The sequence below is a fragment of the Eriocheir sinensis genome, chromosome 12 (assembly GCF_024679095.1).
Source record: "Eriocheir sinensis breed Jianghai 21 chromosome 12, ASM2467909v1, whole genome shotgun sequence".
Taxonomy (NCBI): domain Eukaryota; kingdom Metazoa; phylum Arthropoda; class Malacostraca; order Decapoda; family Varunidae; genus Eriocheir; species Eriocheir sinensis.
Window position 1 is genome coordinate 11094709 of NC_066520.1, and position 18626 is coordinate 11113334.

At 44.3% G+C, this 18626-nt stretch overlaps 2 protein-coding genes across 3 annotated transcripts in view; both read left to right on the forward strand.

Moving 5' to 3' along the window:
• The window catches only part of LOC126997400 (uncharacterized), a 10188-nt gene extending 8959 nt beyond the window's left edge, over positions 1 to 1229 (forward strand). Inside the window, exons 4-5 of the mRNA XM_050858468.1 lie at positions 70 to 166; positions 369 to 1229. Coding sequence (XP_050714425.1) covers positions 70 to 166; positions 369 to 595 — 324 coding nt within the window. The 3' untranslated portion in view covers positions 596 to 1229. The remainder of the gene's footprint in view (positions 1 to 69; positions 167 to 368) is intronic.
• Positions 1230 to 6472: 5243 nt separating this feature from the next.
• LOC126997401 (calponin homology domain-containing protein DDB_G0272472-like) lies at positions 6473 to 9371 on the forward strand. 2 transcript variants are annotated; one of them, XM_050858469.1, is made up of 3 exons: positions 6473 to 6563; positions 7300 to 7411; positions 7495 to 9371. In XM_050858469.1, exons 1-3 carry the CDS (start codon positions 6488 to 6490, stop codon positions 8951 to 8953), a joined length of 1647 nt encoding a protein of 548 aa, XP_050714426.1. In that variant the 5' UTR covers positions 6473 to 6487; the 3' UTR covers positions 8954 to 9371. The 2 variants fall into 2 exon arrangements, with proteins under 2 accessions (XP_050714426.1, XP_050714427.1); XM_050858470.1 differs by having other exon boundaries at positions 7501 to 9371.
• Positions 9372 to 18626: the final 9255 nt, after the last annotated feature.

The following is an 18626-nucleotide window of genomic DNA, read 5'->3' on the forward strand; positions in this document are numbered from 1 at the left end:
TCAGAGATTTGCCATATATGCATACATATGTATACGTAACATACATATAAGCATGTCGTGGTCCCACAGGTCGGGGTGGTGGACGCAGCCTACCAGTACATCTGTCAGCTACAGTCCGCACTACTCGCCAAGTTTTCTGCCAGAGGCGTTCCGGCTGACCTGGCAGGTGAGCCACACTATTATTCTTGCTCTTGAAAATATGACGAAGAAAAAAATATTTCCACTTGAAGACGGAAGGAAGTCTTTGTACAAGTATTTGGCATTTGACACCATCACTATAAGCTTGTCCGCTCGAATGAGCTTATGAAACCAGACAGAGAAGGTTGATTCGTAATGTGTGTGACTAAAGTGTGTCCCTTGTTCGGCAGGCGTGGTGGGCGGAAAGGTGTCTTCAGCGTCGGACGTGCGGGCCCTTGCTATCCACCTCATCCACTCCACCAACATGGCGCCCTCGTTCATGACCCTCCCGTCACCCCCCTGCGGCCTCCCTTCCTTCCGCACCACCTCCAGCACGTCTCCGGCACCAACGCCGTCGCTGTCCTCTCGGATCTCCGCTACACAATATTTTATAGGAAAATCGGGCTTAAAAAAATAAGCCTGGCGAAAGGAGACATCGGCTGAAGGTTGGGGTTTCAAAAAAACGTGCGAGCATGCAGCAAGGTTCTATTTAGCTGCTCTTTATCACCTATGACTGGAAACTGAAAAAGATGAAAAATTTTAGAAAGTGTAATGAAACGTGCCTCTGTCTTATGACCCCTGTAAGCCCTGTATGTGTATGAAGGCAAGGACACCAGACTAGTATAGAGGAGGGAGGCATGAGCATGAGCTGACCTGTTGATACTACTTTGCACTTTTGTAATATCCTTGGGTCGGATGTATATCAGAACTCAATTTGACGAGGCCTCTGAACTTACTGTATGTATTGCGTTACTAGTGCACATATGATAAGAAACAAATGGTAGCAAGCTGTTTGCTACAGTGATGCCTACAGGCCACTCTGGTCCAGCGGCCGCAAGTTTGACAAGAGACGTGGACGAAGGGAGTGACCGGCGGCAAGGTGGAGTGCGGCGCAGGACGGGTAGTGTGGCGACTGTGATATTAATTTAGCTCTTTAGTGTTACCAGATAAGCTTTAATGTGTAAATCAATCTTGCAGGAACATTTACAGCAACGACTGGTACCTATATGTGGTAAGCACGTGACTGAGTGCGACAGAAGGCAAATAAATTTAGATGAAATAAAAATAAAAAAAATCATTTACTCCTCTGCCTGTTTATGAATTTGTCTTAATACAAGAGCATGAAACGTCTAAGAAGAATTTGTGAAAAGTATTTAAATCCTCCTCTGAGAAAGAAACAAGTTAAATTTTCGTTGGTGTTGAGTTTTAAGTTGATCTACTTTTGGTGCATCAGAGAGGCTTTTACAGCCGTAAATGTGAGGGAATAACCCAAAATAACATAATAGGAAGAACATTATTATAAAATTATTAAGTGTTTTTGGCACGACTCAACACCTGCTGCGACATGCACGTGCCGTAACACAAACAGCCGGTGATCGTCATCTTTATCAAGCACTGAGTGTTGGCCGTTCCGTCATGTTGTTATGAACATTTGGTCAACTTTCTTCCCTGATTGTTTGAAAAAATAAAAGCATAAAGGGAAGGTGCAAGTCAAGCGAGTTGTGGAACACGAGATGCGTTGCAGCGCCGTGTGGGGGATGGGGGTGACTTACTCTGTTTCCTCTTGTTAGGTGAAAAATATCCACTATACGTAGTGCCATTAACAACCTAGATATTAATCACACACACACACACACACACACAGCCACCTATAGGACTGTTTGAATTGTAGGATCATGGCGCCGTAAGTGCAGTGGTCATAAGGCGACCGCCACAGCAGCACGTGCATCCACAACGCCTGCTCGCTCCATGCACATCATCTGAGGAACATGTATTATCACGAGACGTACAATTTCCGCATCATCCACACCCCACCGCACAGTGATTCAGTTTACCTCTATCGGTTTGTCTGACAGAGAAAGCAGGATGAGGAGAACGAGGAGGAGTAGGAAGAGGAAATGAGGAGGACGAGGACGAGGAAAAAGAGAAAGATAAATAAAAAGAGGAGGGAGAGGAGGAGGAAATAAGAAGAGGACAAAGAAGAGAAAGAAGAGACAGCTAAATAAGGAGAGAAAGAGGAGGAGGAAAATAAATAAAAAGAGTAGAACGGGGAAGAGGAAGATAAATAAAAAGAGGAGGAAGAGGAGGAGGAAATAAGAAGAGGACAAAGAAGAGAAAGAAGAGACAGCTAAATAAGGAGAGAAAGAGGAGGAGGAAAGTAAATAATAAGAGTAGAACGGGGAAGAGGAAGATAAATAAGAGGAGGAGGAGGAAGACGAATGAGAAGAGAATAAGGGGCTCGCTTTTCATCTTTAAAATTATAAGAAAGTAATACTTTTATAACAGAAACCATATTTGTCGTAGCATGTCGTCAACTTTGTGGATAACAAAGGAAAATAAATTGCAAACACAGCATCGAGTCATCATAGAGGCGTAACCGGGAGAGTGGAAATAATGATACACCAACTACTCAGAGATGCGAAGCCAACACTGACATGCAAACTTGTCCATCATACGCACCTCTCATCCATACACTACGTTTACAGACACATCCACCCCAAGCCGCTCCACCCCAGTCCTGTCTCTCAGCCAACCGTGTCTTTACCGCCACTCGTATCACTTCCTCCACAACCTTCCTCCAGAATACAATTTCTCACTCATTCTTTCCGTCTCGATGCATAAATAGGCACCTGCAGGGTTGATACATGATGGAGAGGCCGCCAAACACCTTGAGTCTCGGTAGGTGTTGATGGAAAGTAATGGCAGTGTTGATGGTGAGACACAAACAAGGGGGTTGGGAGAGTGGACGGTGACGCTAGAGGGAATGGTGAGAACAAGTACTGGTGAGTGTGACAAAGGAGAGATGACTAGGAAATCACTGGTGACACTGACGGCGTGGAATGATCGAGGAGGCTGTTGACTCGCCGCAGAGCGTACATCCGGGATACTGTATCGCTTTTAGAAACATCCAAAAATAAAACAATGACGACCAGTATGAAAACTATACCTCTAGTGATATGATACGCATGTTGGACAGTTCCTGATTGCACTTCAGCAGCATGACAACTGAATGATGAAAAAAAAAATACTTGAGGTGAAGATACTCTAATATCCCGACTAAATTATTGATTCTGAGACCCTGATAAGGCATTGAATATCTAAGGCCTTGGGTGGCCACAAAGAGGCCTAGCTTACGGTGTCGCCCTGTTCGCTGTCGTTCCGTACGACGAGTCGCGTCCAACACCTGCCGGGGACTTTGAAGTTAACACACGACAGAGGCATGTCGACGGAAACAGTGATTGAGGCAGATAGAGAGATTCGCATATAGATAGATAGATGGACAGAGACGGAAAGGCGAATTGCTCGGGGAATAGTAATTGCTGACGATACTGATAGCTGCAGCTACTCCTATTTTCGATATGGTCAGCTCCTCGCCGCGAGAAAGTTTCAAAGTATCATCACACTCTAGAGGCGGAACTGAGGTTCGTGCAGCCACACAGCCGAAGCGCGTCTCGGCACAGCAGCCGGAGCACAGAGGGACCATGCCACGAAATCACCTCGAAGAGGGACGTGCCGGAGACTTACGCCAAACACCACGTCTACTTATCTTGGAGGCAGACGGATTACACACACACACACACACACACACACACGCAGTTGAAGAGTAAAATTAAACCGCAGCGTCAGGAAACACATCAAACCGCGCCGCTCCTCGCCCCTCGCCGGACAGCAGTGGCAGTGTCCCCGCGCTATAGAAGGAAGACGTGCGTGACGCTACCGGGGGACGCCGAGGCTCCCATTAGACGCATAGCTTCTTTCCCATCATTATTCTGCCTCCACCACGTACTCCCAGCCTCTCTCTCCCCCTTAGATGATTACAGCACTCACCAATTACAGCCACGTATCGGCGCCTTGAGGTGTGTGTGTGTGTGTGTGCGTGTGTGTGTGTGTGTGTGTATGTGTGTGTGTGTGTGTGTGTGTGTGTGTGTGTGTGTGTGTGTTTCAAAAGTAAAATCGTACAAGAAACAAGTACAAAAAGAGGGGATGGGGATGGGGTCGGGAGTCTAACCTCTGAAGTATCTGGGAGGCCACTCGGGTTACAGGCTTCGCAATGCGGTGCCGAGTCCCGGGCCGGCGAGATGAAGGGGATGTTGGTCACAGTTCGGCTGGTAGTTGAATGTTATGGAAATATCTGCACAGCCTTGATGGCGTGCACCTTGCTCCACCTGAGTGACGAGGTTCCAACATGCACTGCACTGCCACCTCAACAGACCTTCGCAGCAGCAGGGTGGGGGACTGGTTTACCTGGGGGGGGGGCGGCTTCGGCTTGTCGGCAGGGACGGGGCAGATGATGGGCATCGGCATGGTACGACTCAGTGGCTCATAATTATTAGAAAAGTTTTTCGGAGAGAATGTAAAGCGCTCACAATCAAGCGTTTCCCGTTGGCTCTGTACCTGTCCACTCTCACATGGATAATTGATCAATCAGTAACATGACTGACGTGGGAAACAGAAAACAAATTACGCTGTTTTCCTTGTAATCGTGTTCCTTGTCAACTAAATATACTCGCCGACATCATCTTCATTATTTATGTTCCTTTATTTCCTCTGTTCGTTTCTTTGATGTTCGCCGAGCATTACCCAAAATATTACATAATTTCCATTTGGATATTAACCGACAATAATGTTTTGATATACTTATTACCCACCAAGCTGTGTGTTTTTCCTTAATGATGGTCTCCTTGTTCAGCACAAAATATTACAAAATAAAAGATAAAAAATCAAGAAGGAAAGAGAAATCAAGAAACTAAATAACAGTATACATGAATAAACAAATAAGAAAAAAGATGAAAAGAAAATGGGGAAAGAGACGGTGTGATACCGTGAAAAAGATGAGTTGCCATCGTCTAGTAGCTTACGATGATAATATTTACACTATAAACATTTGTCAGATATAATACTCATAAGACTGTAAAAGTCATTAAAAATTACCACACTATTGTATTCATGTCTTTAAAGTAAAAGCTAGAGGAAACTTTTACCACTTCTCCCACATGAATGCAGATATATATTGCAACTATATTAACAGCTCTGACCATACTCTTTCTGACTCTTACTTTGCCAATCAACCGACAACCATTCCTGCAATTTTCCCCATTTTCTTTTCCTTCTGAACTGCTACTCATACGTTGAATGTCACACGTCGCGGTAGCCTTAAACTTCTTCAGGTCACCCACCAGTCCTCTGAAATAAGAATCGAAGTATTTAAGACCTGTGCGTGCAACAATATGAAGAAAAAAAAAAAAACTATAAAGGAAAATAATGTATTCTTCAGTATTGAAAACGGATCAGACAAAGCTTAAGTAACTATGACACTCAGAATGTGCTTTTATTAACATGATTGTGATGCTGTAAGAAGAGGAAGATATATAGGCTTGAGGGTGAGGAGTAAAAAAAAATTCGGTGTCACTGAGGCACGAAGAGAAACCGCAAGAAAGAGCACACTGGAAGGATTGCCGGTCAGCTCCACCGGCCCTGCTTCCACGGCACTACCCCTGAATGTCTCTGAATGTTTCTGCGAGGAATGTTTTGTAACCACAGCGCGGGTGTCACTTCCTTGTTTATGCTTCCTCGAGGAGCGCGAGTCACCAGACATAACTTCTCACCTATTGTGATGCTCGCCGCTCCCTCCAGCATCATAACATTTCCAAACCAGATCTTAAAACACCCGCAGAGAAAGACTAACCATTGACATTGGAGAACAGTGCCTCAGCCACCTAACACACCCCACGGACTCTCTTGGATAAGTGCGAAGGAGGTTTGAAGGGACATGGCTTCAGCCCTTCTACACCCTCGAGAATTCCGTGACCACATTGAAGTCAAAGTTCCCTCTCGAGGTCTTGAAAGTTTCCGTAACTGTGCTTGCGACACTACCTTCGTTGTTACCCTTGCCAGGAATAAATATTTTCTTTCCTTTAAACAACATTCGTCACGTTTCAAGGGGCCGCCGGAGGCTGCATCTGAGGCAAATATATATTGGAAGACTGAGCAGCGACCCCTCCATTACCTGTGTGGACACACGCACCAGTGAGTATTCCTTCACTTTAACACACACACACACACACACACACACACACACACACACACACACGGCCCGGTAGCTCAGTGGATAGAGCGTCTGCCTCACATCTATAAGGACCGGGGTTCGATTCCCCGGCCGGGTGAAGATAAGTTGGGTTTATCTCCTTTCACGTGTAGGCCCTGTTCACCTAGCAGTGAGTAGGTACGCGACGTCAGGCAAGGAGTTGTCACCTCGTTGTCGCGGTGTGTTGTGTGTGAGTGGTCTCAGCCCTACCCAAAGATCGGTACTATGAGCTCTGTGCTCTTCCGGAGGGGTCCTAGGGAACGGCTGGCTGTCTCGAGAGAGACTCGCAGCAGACCAAGAGGTGAATTACACACACACACACACATACACACACTCACACATACAAGGATGAATGTAGATATGGAGACGGGACTATTAGAATTTAGCTCGGGCCCGGTAGACTACAAATAGGTAAACACACACACACACACACACACACACACACACACACCGCTCCGGTAACTCAGTGGTAGAGCTCTGCGCTGCCAGGTCTCAGTCTGGCAGGCGGAGGTTCGAGCCCTGCTCAGGCCCGGGATTTTTCCACTGGCACAGGAGTGGTTATACTGTCTCCCCTTGAGCATAGGGGATTGGGTGTGTGGTGTGTGAAGGTCCCTACAGTACCCAGCGATCAACTGTAATGAGCTTGCTCGGTCGGGAGGTTACTTGCTGGCGATGACGAGCCCAGATCGTGATCAGGACGTGGGTGAATCCTCTCTCTCTCTCTCTCTCTCTCTCTCACACACACACACACACACACACACACACAATGCACACACACAATACACACAGAGAAACTCCAAAGAATTTTCTTAAGATAATCATCACCACTGTCGATGATCCCAACATCTCAAAACTATTGCGGAGGCACAGCTTTGGAGCGGAAACAACTCGGTTGTGGAGGAAGGCAGGTTACTTCTATATACACACAAAGTGAACACACAGAGTTATTGGTAGTACTGAGAGGCGTCAATGCCACAGTTTCCTCATACTTATTTTTTTCTTGAAACGGTTACTTTCACGGTTTTGTATATCAACAGTGTGGTCGGCGGTGCATCTGGCGGTGCTGGTGGCGGTGCTGGTGGTGGCGTCGGCGGCAGTGCGCGGACTGCCCCGTGTTGAGGCTGAACGATCACTGGAGGCAGCGTCCAGGTGAGAAAAAAAAAAAAAGAGAGAGAGAGAGAGAGAGAGAGAGAGAGAGAGAGAATTGATTCACCCTTTCCGTCCTTTCTTAGCAACAGTGAGCTACAAGGCAGAGTGGAGGCAGAGGCCGAGGTGCTGCAAGCCTTCCCGGGTGAACGCCAAGGGAGCACAGTACTCAAGGTCCCGGTCCAGGTGAGGCTGGTCAGGGACGTGGAGGTCGTCAGTGGAAAAAAGGAGCCACTCTTCTTGGGGTGGAAGCCATACAAGGAATGGAAGCATGAACATATTGCCTCAGTAAGAAAGAAGAGTTCTGATAAGTTAAAGCGATTTCAATTGGAGTCAAATCCAAGAAGAGGAAAACGAGCAGTGGAAGCAGTGAAAGTCATCTGTAAAGACAGTACGTGCAAGTCGATGGGAGATGAGGAGGAAGGAAACGGAGCACGGAACTTCGATGAAATGTCAAGAATGTTCGGGGATGAGTATGATACGAAGACTGGCTCAGCAGATGGCGGACAATACAAGTACAAGAAAGAGTTCAGTATAGAGCCATCAAGAGGAGCAGGGGTCAACGGAGAAGAAGTATCAAAAGCGCTAGAGGAGGCGTTTGACCAGATGGGTGTTACGGCAGACCATCAAGAAAGGATTAAAAAAGAGTTCATAGAGGTGCTTCGGGTAAAAAGGGTCACTGATGAAAACCCGAAGCCAAAGTCGAAAAGCAAAAAGGTTCACCACGCAGGACTGAAAAATTGGGAAAATGGTCAAGAGGATGAAACTGAATCTCTCTCTGAAGAAGAAGCAAATGAAAAACTGTTTAAACGAAGATTCGATGAAAAAGAGCAAGAAAAAGAGGCAACATTAAATAATGATGACCATGGCAAAAAAGATATATGGATAGAAGAAAAAAGAGAATTCGAAGAGGAAGGAGAAGACGAAAACGAAGAAGGGGAAAAGGAGAAGGATGAGACAAGGGAGGAGAAGAAGAAGGAGGAGAACAAGAAGAAGAAGAAGGAGGAGAACAAGAAGAAGAAGAAGGAGGAGAAAAAGAAGGAGGAGGATAAGGAGGATGAGCATGAAGATGACGAGGAGGAAAAGGAAGTAGACGAAGAAGATAGTACAGGTTCCCTTGCTACAATGCTGAATAAAAAACTGAGAAAAGCGTTGGGAGTAAATGAACAAAATGAAGAAGGGTTAAGCAAAAAGGTGGATGAGGAAGATGATGAGGAGGAGAATGAGGATGATGAGGCTGATGATGATGAGGAGGAGGCTGCTGCTGATGATGATGATGAGAAGGAGGATGAGGCTGAAGATGAGGCTGCTGATGAAGAGGAGGAGGAGAAGGTGGAGGATGAGGCTGAAGATGAGGATAATGAGGACGAGGTTGCAGATGAAAATGATGATAAAGATGAGGACGAGGCTGCTGCTGCTGATGAAGATGATGAGAATAAGGCTGAAGATGAGGAGGAGGATAAAGATGATGATGATAAGGAGGAGGATGAAGCTGAAGATGAGGAGGAGAAGGATGAAAAGGAAGATGAGGAAGATAAAAAATAAACGGAGGCAGAAGAAGAAGAAGGAGAAGAAGGAGAAGGAAGAGAAGGCAGAGAAGGATAGGAATGTAAAGGAGGAGGAGGAAAAATACGAAGAACATGTAAAAGAAGAAGGGGGGGGGGGGGGAACAATGAAATGAACATGATAAAAAGAAATAATAGAGGAAAGTGAGGTGAGAAACTGAAATCTCTAAGCAATAAAGAGAGGGCGTAACAGTTTTACTTCATGTCACCTTCACCTGCACGTTCATCACCTGTCCTGCGAGAGCCTTTATATACGGAGTCACAGGAATACAAGTAAAGAGTGTGATGCCAATATCGTGCGGAGAGTCTGGACCAACGTAACCAGATTATCGTATTCAGCACATCGTAATTTTCGGATTCTGCTATTATAAAAAATAAAAATAAAATCGATACTCTACGGTTTTGACATTAATTTTAATTGTACATCATTTCTGGTGTGGCTACGGCAGTTCTTCAGCCTGAAACTGACAAATGCAATGTTCTGAGTTTGTTTATCTATATTCTATGTAAATCTGAGTACGACAATCTGGTAGCGCCGGTCTAGACTGGCAACACTGGCCGTAATTTGACACGTGCATAGCCTACTTTTGGTCAAACGTGGAAGTTTAATATGAGTGCCAGAGAGAGAGAGAGAGAGAAAGAGAGAGTGAGAGAGAGAGAGAGGGGTGGAGGGGGGGAGTTGGCGGGTCTATTAAAATCATGAAACTCGTCGTCTCTGAAATATGAGTGACATGCACTATGGGCGCCAACACGCACAGACATGTTTGAAACTGATAAATATACAATAATAAGATACCTTAATAAAGCATAAACAAACATGATGCCATGCCAAATTATATAAACCTAATAGCACAATCATGACCCCGCCGGTTAAGTCTCGCATTTCTCTCTTGGCAACAGAATAGAATGTGTGCTGATTGACTATTTGTTCTTCGTGCATTGCCTGTATTCGATGAAGGAGCTCTGACTTTATGTATCATTCGTCTCTCATCAGCTAATAAATTACCAAACCGATATTTTTATATCCCTGTTACCCGTTATGAGTTTTAATCCACTTTTACCGGTCAAGAAGAAACTACACTCACCTACAGTGGATGCTGTGGTGCACCCTGGCCGTAATTAAGCTGGAGTATATTAATATCCTCTAAAGTAAAAAACACATTTGAGTAGTTATCTCGACTCCCGTGATGTAGATAGATACAGACAGATAGATAAAACAATCATATAAATGAATTTTCATACACCTAATCCTCCTTGAATTTGAACAAGCTCTACAATAGCTTCCTGGGAATATGATTCTTCACAAGGAATGCTTGCAACTTATGTCGATCTCAAGAAGCACTGCATTCAGTGCTTCATGAAGGACTGAATCCTCTGTGACCTGTTCCTACATGGTTTATTCGTCTATTGACTGGCCTGTGCCCTGGGACTGGAAATACTGACAAGTGCAAGTGTGTGTGTGTGTGTGTGTGTGTGTGTGTGTGTGTGTGTGTGTGTGTGTGTGTGTGTGTGTGTCTGGGGGGGGGGGGGCGGGGTATCCCGCTTCTTTCTTATGAACATGGGAGCTAGTGAGGCATGCGACATTGGGGGAGCCTTCAATCTCGCATAAAGCAGCCCCAAACTGCGGCTCGCCACCGCTCAAATAGCCCAAAGCGTAGCGGCGAAAGCGCAAGTCTTTATCGAAACTATCCGAGGAGGGGGCGACCCCTCATCATTCTAATCTGACCAAACAATGACTAACATCAAACGGGGGTGGCAACCCCCATTATCTTCATCTAACAAAACGAAACAACTTATTTCCCAGACATGAGTACACGCAGCACTACACACTGAACCAAGGTTAGGTGAACAATATAATCAATAAAGGGGCTCTCACACATTCCCGGTCCCGGTCGCGACCGTCCCCGATGACTCCCGATAAGCCGATCGGGCCCTGACCGCCGACAAAATAGGCAATAATCCAAGGACCGGCGGCTTACCGCCGGTAAGCCAGCGGTTTACCGGCGGTAGACCGGCGACCATATACGATTTTCGATTTCTCCGACCGGCGACTGCACCAGGTCAGTCGGCGGTCGACCGCCGGTCTACGGCGGCATACCTGCGGCACATCGACGAGCAAACACTTTCGTTGCCACATCCAGCAGGAAGGGTATATAAACGCCCGTCCAGGTGTTTTGATCATTCGTGAGTTTGACATCGCAATGGATTTCCTCAGCTCTCGTGAACGCGAAATTCAACTCCTGAAATTATAATTATTATAATATAATAAACAGCTTCATACCTAAATTCATTCATGTATAAATCTCTCTCTATATATATATATATATATATATATATATATATATATATATCAGGTTGGATCAATACTGATTTTTTATAAGTCAAATACAAATAATTTTGTTCGGGATTCCAAAAATACAAATACAAATACAAATACTTCTATTCCGTAATCTAAAAAAAAAAAAAAATACAAATACTCCTATTCCAGATTTCAAAGATACAAATAAAAATACTCCTGAAATTATACAAAAAATATAAAGATACTTTTTTCACAAGTTTACACTTCACATCATAATTGCATTTTATCATCATTAATGCCTGGAAGGTTTCCGGGCCGAGTTTTGCTCGCTCAGGAGTGTAAAAATTGCCGGCCTTACTAAACACCCTCTCAGATGGTGCCGGTAACTAACAGGTTCTTGCCTACCACAAGCTCAAAGGGTCAACGGTGCGGAGATGAGTACCTACCGCAGCCACACACAGCTATTTTTTTTTACAGCAAAGGAGACAGCACAAGGGCACACAGAAAGGAAACAACAATAAAAAAAAGCCCGCTACTCGCTCCTCCTGTAAAGAATCCGAAGAGGTGGCCGAAAGAGCAGTCAACTATACGTGAGAAGACAGCGTAAGAAGAATAGCGTATGCACCCGCCTTTAACTTTACCTTCAGTTTTCTTCCTTTGGTGTCATGGCTAAGTGCAATGGTTAACACACATATACTCTCTCTCTCTCACTCTCTCTCTCTCTCTCTCCGCCAAGGTCTTGCAGCGCTTGGTCGTCAGTTATTCTCTGTTTTGGTTCTTTTTTTTTATTTTATGTTTTCTTCAACGTCTGCGTAGTCATCGAAATGGCCGCCTCTGTGTTAAGGCTGAATTTGACTGAAAAAAAAAAAAGGTTCAGGTTTTTTTCAAGGACACACACACACACACACACACACACACACACACACACACACACTTAATCAGGACTGAAACGCGTATTCCCACTCTTTCCTCACCCCTGCTATTCTCTCTCTCTCTCTCTCTCTCTCTCTCTCTCTCTCTCTGTAAAGTACGTAACAATAGAGAGCGGAGAATGAGTTTTAAACGCTCGACGAAGTTTAAGAAATGTGCCGTAAGGTTGTGACGGAAACTGAAGTGCTAAAAGGTGCCGCCTCGCTAGCTGCTGCGTACTACTTGCTGCTATACTGTATTCATCATTATTGAGCACCGTGAATGGGGTATACCCGGAAGAGTACAAATATCAGTAGTTATACAAAGTCTCTTACTCTGCCACATTCAAGACACAGATAATCAAAAGGATAAAGATTGGGGAGCAGCGACGTAGCGATCTTTTTTTTCTGTATCCTCTTATTTTGGCCCTTGAGCTTTCTGTCTTCTGTGTTGAAAAAAAGAAAGAAAGAAAGAAAGAAAAGAAAACTGCCAAGTCTTTACCTCATCGATTTCCATTTTTTTTTAACAAACTCTTTATCATTGTTAGCTACCATTTATTATTTTATTTTTTTTACTTGACGCTTTTCTTCGTTTTATTTTTTGGCTGCAGAGGGGAAGGGGGGGGAACCATTATAATCCAAATTCTTCCCATTACTCTGTCCTACCTCCCCCTCCCTCCCTCCCTCTTCTTGCCTACCTGCCCCCGTCCTTCCCTTCCAGCTCAAGGTCGGACCGGAACTAAGGACTACACAATGAAAAAAAAAAAAAAAAAAAATGTGGCAGGAAAACGTGTAGGTAGAACTGACCATGACTGATGACGGACTAGATAAGTAAACAAATAAATAAGATGAACAAATAAGATAAACAAATAAACAAATAAAAGATATAGAGATAGAACTTATTTTTATTTACGCGGATTTTTAAATTTTTTTTTTATTTATCTACTTTTGCCCTTGAGCTGCTTCCTTAACTGCAAAAAGAAAAAATAAAGATGGATAGATAAACAGTGATAGATAGCCATGCAGATAAATAGATAAAGAGTCAGACAAATACATGTTCGATCGTTAGATGATTTGATAGTTAGTTAGTTAATAGGTAGTCCAATAGTACCCTTGTATAGTACCCTTAGTTAGATAGGTAGTTAGATAGGTAGTTTAATAGTTAGACAGTTTGAATAAGTTAGTTAGTTCGTTAATTTTACTGTATTCTGTATTTGTTTATTTATTTATTTGGATTATTTTTTTGTTTTTGTTTTGGTGTTTTTCTTTTTCTTTTTGTTTCTTTTTCCTTTTCTTTTCTTTATCTTTTTCTTTGTTTTCTTGCTGTTGTTTTTCTTTTTTGATGTTCTTTTATTTCATATCATCCTCTTGTTGATGTTCGTTGGTCTGGGTGAGCCGCTTTCCTCCCAGAAGAGACCCACCCATAATTTTGGTGATGTTAGAAATGAAAGGTGATGATGTTTCTTATATTTTTCTTCTCTTGATGTTTTTCTTCTTGTTTTCTTTTCCGATGTTTTTTTTCTGTTCCTTTTCTTCTTATTTCTTTTCTTCGTGTTTTTAATGTTCTTTATTTCATATCATCCTCTTGTTGATGTTCTTGGTCTGATGAGCCTCTTTCTCCCAGAAAAGACCCACCCATAATTTTGGTGATGTTAGTTTAAATGAATGGTGGATGATGTTTCTTTGTATGTTACTTTTCTTGACGTTGTTCTGTTATTGTTGTTACTTTTCTTTTGCGATGTTTTTCTTTTTCCCATTTTTTGGTGTTCCTTTCTATATCATCCCTTTATGTTCTTTGGTCTGATGGTTTCTTTCTCCCCAGAAAAGACTCACCCATAATTTTGGTGATGTTAGGGCCTGAAGGTGATGATCTGTGTTTTTTCTTTTCTTTTCTTGATTTTTTGTTACTATATTTTCCTTTTTCTGGTGTTCCTTTTTATTTTCCTTTTCTTTGGTGTTCCCATCACGTGGATTGTCTACGACATCTAACGAGCACCACAAGCCCCGGTTTATTGTTCGGAGTTTGCTCTCATAGGCAGACTGCCTTCCACGGCTGACGAGCTCCACCTGCCCGGGTTTATTGTTCGGAGTTTGCTCTCCTAGGCAGACTGCCTGCCACGGCTGACGAGCTCCACCTGCCCGGGTTTATTGTTCGGAGTTTACTCTCCTAGGCAGACTGCCTACCACGGCTGACGAGCTCCACCTGCCCGGGTTTTATGTATGGAGTTTGCTCTCCTAGGTGTATTACCATGACGGCTCACGAGCCCAACCTGCCCGGGTTTTATGATCGGAGTTTGCTCTAGGTGTATTACCTATGACGGCTCACGAGCCCAACCTGCCCGGGTTTTATGATCGGAGTTTGCTCTCCCAGGTGTATTACCCATGACGGCTCACGAGCCCAACCTGCCCGGGTTTATTGTTCGAGTTTGCTCCCAGGTGTATTACCATGACGGCTCACGAGCCCAACCTGCCCGGGTTTATTGTTCGGAGTTTGCTCCTAGGTGTATTACCTATGACGGCTCGCGAGCCCAACCTGCCCGGGTTTATTGTTCGGAGTTTGCTCTCCTAGGTGAATTGCCTACCACAGCTAACGAACCACACCTGCCCGGGTTTGTAATCGGAGTTTGCTCTCCCAGGTGAACTGCTGCTAACGACCTCCACCTGCCCGGGTTTTTAATCGGAGTTTGCTCTCCCAGATGAATTGCTTTCGCTAACGACCCACCTGCCCGGGTTTGTAATCGGAGTTTGCTCTCCAGGTGAACTGCTCACGCTAACGACCTCCACCTGCCCGGTTTTGTAATCGGAGCTTGCTCTCCAGATGAACTGCTTTCGCTAACGACCCACCTGCCCGGGTTTATTGTTCGGAGTTTGCTCTCCCAGGTGTATTACCCATGACGGCTCACGAGCCCAACCTGCCCGGGTTTATTGTTCGAGTTTGCTCTCCCAGGTGAAGTGCCTACCACGGCTAACGAACCTCACCTGCCCGGGTTTATTGTTCGGAGTTTGCTCTCCAGGTGAATTGCCTACCACGGCTAACGAACCTCACCTGCCCGGGTTTGTTGTTCGGAGTTTGCTCTCCTAGGCAGATTGCCTACCACGGCTGACGAGCCCCACCTGCCCGGCGTTGTAGCCGAAAGATTTCCGGCACCTCCGTCGGGGTCCCGATGGACGCCGAGGCGTCCTGCCGGGAGCCCTCCAGTCCTGCCATGCTCGCCAGGGAGACCTTGGGCTCACTGGCGCTCCACCGCCCCGCCGATTCGAATAGGGCGGATGCAAGAACTCGCTTCTTAAAACTACCAGACTGGATTATAAAATTAATCATAAATGCCATGAAGACGCCGGTCACCGCGTTTATCGGTTCTTGGATGAAGGACCGATGGGCCTCGGGGACGCGCACAAGCATCATAAGGAATCCTCGCCGCGGCTTCCGGCGCAGCATCCTTTTCCCTTTTCTTTCTTACTTCCAATTTTTCTTTTTAATTATATTTTCTTTCTCTGACTGACTGATTGATTGATTTTACATAGTAAGAAATGGTTCACCAATTAACGTCTTTCAGGTACATTGCATTGACACACCTGCTGAGGGAGAACACCAGTGAGCGTGTTGACTCACGAGGACGGCCCACTAAAGTTTCCTAACATTTGTATTGGGCTGCCACTTCTCTTTAGTCGTCTGTTCCTCTATTTTTCTCTTCTTTATTTAATTCTATTTTTCCCTTTCTTTTCATCCTGCTCTCTATACATATATTTCTTTCAAACTTCTTCATCAGCCCCTTCCTTCCATTCTCCCTCCCCTTCATCTCCCTCCATCCCTTTCATCCCCCTCGCCTCCCGCCCTTTGCTCTTTTTCTGTTATCATCACGACAGCTGTTTAATTTCTCTGCGGGGACTTTTCTTTTTATGTTCGTGGATGTGACGTGCTTCCCGGGGCGTCCATGTTGTTGCACAGCACCCTAGAATATTCTTGGCAAAGTGCTTCAAATTTTTAAAGCTTTTTGCATCACGCCAGTACCTCAGTGGATTGACATCAAAAGGCAAAACACCTTCTAGGTACGTTTCAAGTTCTGCCTTCACCACTGTAGTGTCATTTGTTGATGCACTTGCCATCATTTGCCCAGCTGGAGGCATGTAGGCAAAAAGACGAGGTCGTGTTGCACTCATGCCAGCCGAAAAGACGAAAGGCTCACTCTCTTGAAATGTTTTCTTCTTCAAAGTCGACTGAGTTGACTCGGAAATAATTAGGTACACAATCTTGGAAACTTTTTCCTTTTGCATTTTCTTACATGGCATCCATGCCAGCTTAAACCTGGGGCCCATGACAGCTGCGGCAATGACATCAGTCCGCTCAAGAAATGGATGCAACCTTTTTTTGATAGGTGATCGTAGTGCATTTGCCAAGTTAAAGCAGTAGATCGGTTTACTGTCTCTCTCGTCGTCTTCACTCACATCTCATCCCCTATGCCTCCCATTTCCGTGACGTCACACATTTTTGCGGGCGGATCCTCCTTCCGAGCCACCCATCCCTCAGTAACTCCCTAAATCCTCTCCTACTCCTCCTCCATGTGACCTGAGGTTAATTTCCTCCTTACTCCCCACCCTTAATTTTTTTCCCCCTCCGCCTTCAACCTTAATGTTCTCCTTACTCCGCTTTCCCCGTGATCTGACGTTAATCCTTTCCTCCTTCGCCTTCAACCTTCATCTGTTTCCTCCTCCGCCTTAACGCGGCTTAACATTATTTCTTTTTCTATTTTCTTAACAGTATTTATCCTCCTCAAATGGTTTTGACTCGAAATACAAATACAAATACAAAATACTTTTTCTCTGGGTGCCAAAATACAAATTCAAATACAAAATACTTTTTTCTCTGGATGTCAAAATACAAATACAAATACAAATACAAATACATTAAAACTGTATTTAAAACAATTCAAATACAAATACAATTGTATTTGATCCACTGATATATATATATATATATATATATATATATATATATATATATATATATATATATATACATATATATATATATATATATATATATATATATATATATATATATATATATATATATATATATGTAGACATACTACACTGGGAAGGGAAAAAGAAAAGAGAAATATAGTAAGTACTGTTGTATATTACATCTTCAGACTAAATTTAGTCTGAAGATGTATTTTTTTTACAACAAAGGAGGCAGCCAAGGGCACAAAAAAGAAAACAATAATAAATAAAAAGCCTGCTACTGCTGCTCCTGAAAAAGAAACAAAAGAGGTGGCTGAAAGTAAGATCAAATACGGGAGGAGAGGTGTCTGATACCCTCCTCTTGAAAGAGTTCAAGTCGTGGACAAGAGGAAATACAGATGAAGGAAGATTGTTCCAGAGTTTACTAGCGTGTGGGATAAAAGAGTGAAGATGCTGGTTAACTCTTGCAAAAGGGTTAGGACTGTATAGGGATGAGCATGAGTAGAAAGTCGAGTGCAGCAGGGCTGCGGGAGGGGGGAAGGCATGCAGTTAGCAAGTTCAGAAGAGCAGTCAGCGTGGAAATATCAATAGAAGATAGAGAGGCAACATTGCGGCGGAATTTAAGAGGTAGAAGACTATCAGTATGAGGAGGAGAGCTGATGAGACGAAGAGCCTTAGCCCACTCTGTCCAGAAGAGCTAGTGGAGCCCCCCACACATGAGATGCATACTCCATACGAGGGCGACAAGGCCCTGTATATGGACAGCAACGTTGCAGGGAGAAGAACTGGCGGAGACGGTACAGAACGCCCAGCCTCGAGGAAGCTGATTTAGTAAGAGATGAGATATGAAGTTTCCAGTTGAGATTTTGAGTTAAGGATAGACTGAGGATGTTTAGTGTTGAGGAAGGTGATAGCTGGGTGTTGTCAAAGAATAGGGGATAGTTGTTTGGAAGATTGTGTCGAGTGGATAGGTGGAGAAACTGTGTTTTTGAGGTGTTGAAGGACACCAGGTTCTTCTTGCCCCAATCGGAAATAATAGTAAGGTCTGAGGCTAAGCGTTCTGCAGCCTCCAGCCTTGAGTCGTTAAGTTCCTGTAGGGTGGGTCTTCTATTAAAAGAAGTTGAGTAATGCAGAGTGGAATCATCGGCGTAGGAATGGATAGGACAGTTCGTTTTGGAAAGAAGATCATCAATGAACAACAGAAAAGAGGGAGATAGGATAGAACTCTGTGGGACACCACTGTTAATAGATTTAGGGAAGAACAGTGACTGTCTACCATGGCAGAAATAGAAAGGCAGAAAGGAAACTGGAGATAAAGGTACAGAGAGAAGGATAGAAACCGTAGGAGGGTAGTTTGAAAGAAGATTTGTGCCAGACCCTATCAAAAGCTTTGATATGTCCAGCGCAATAGCAAAAGTTTCACCGAAACGGCTAAGAGAGGATGACCAAGAGTCAGTTAAGAAGGCTAGAGATCACTGGTA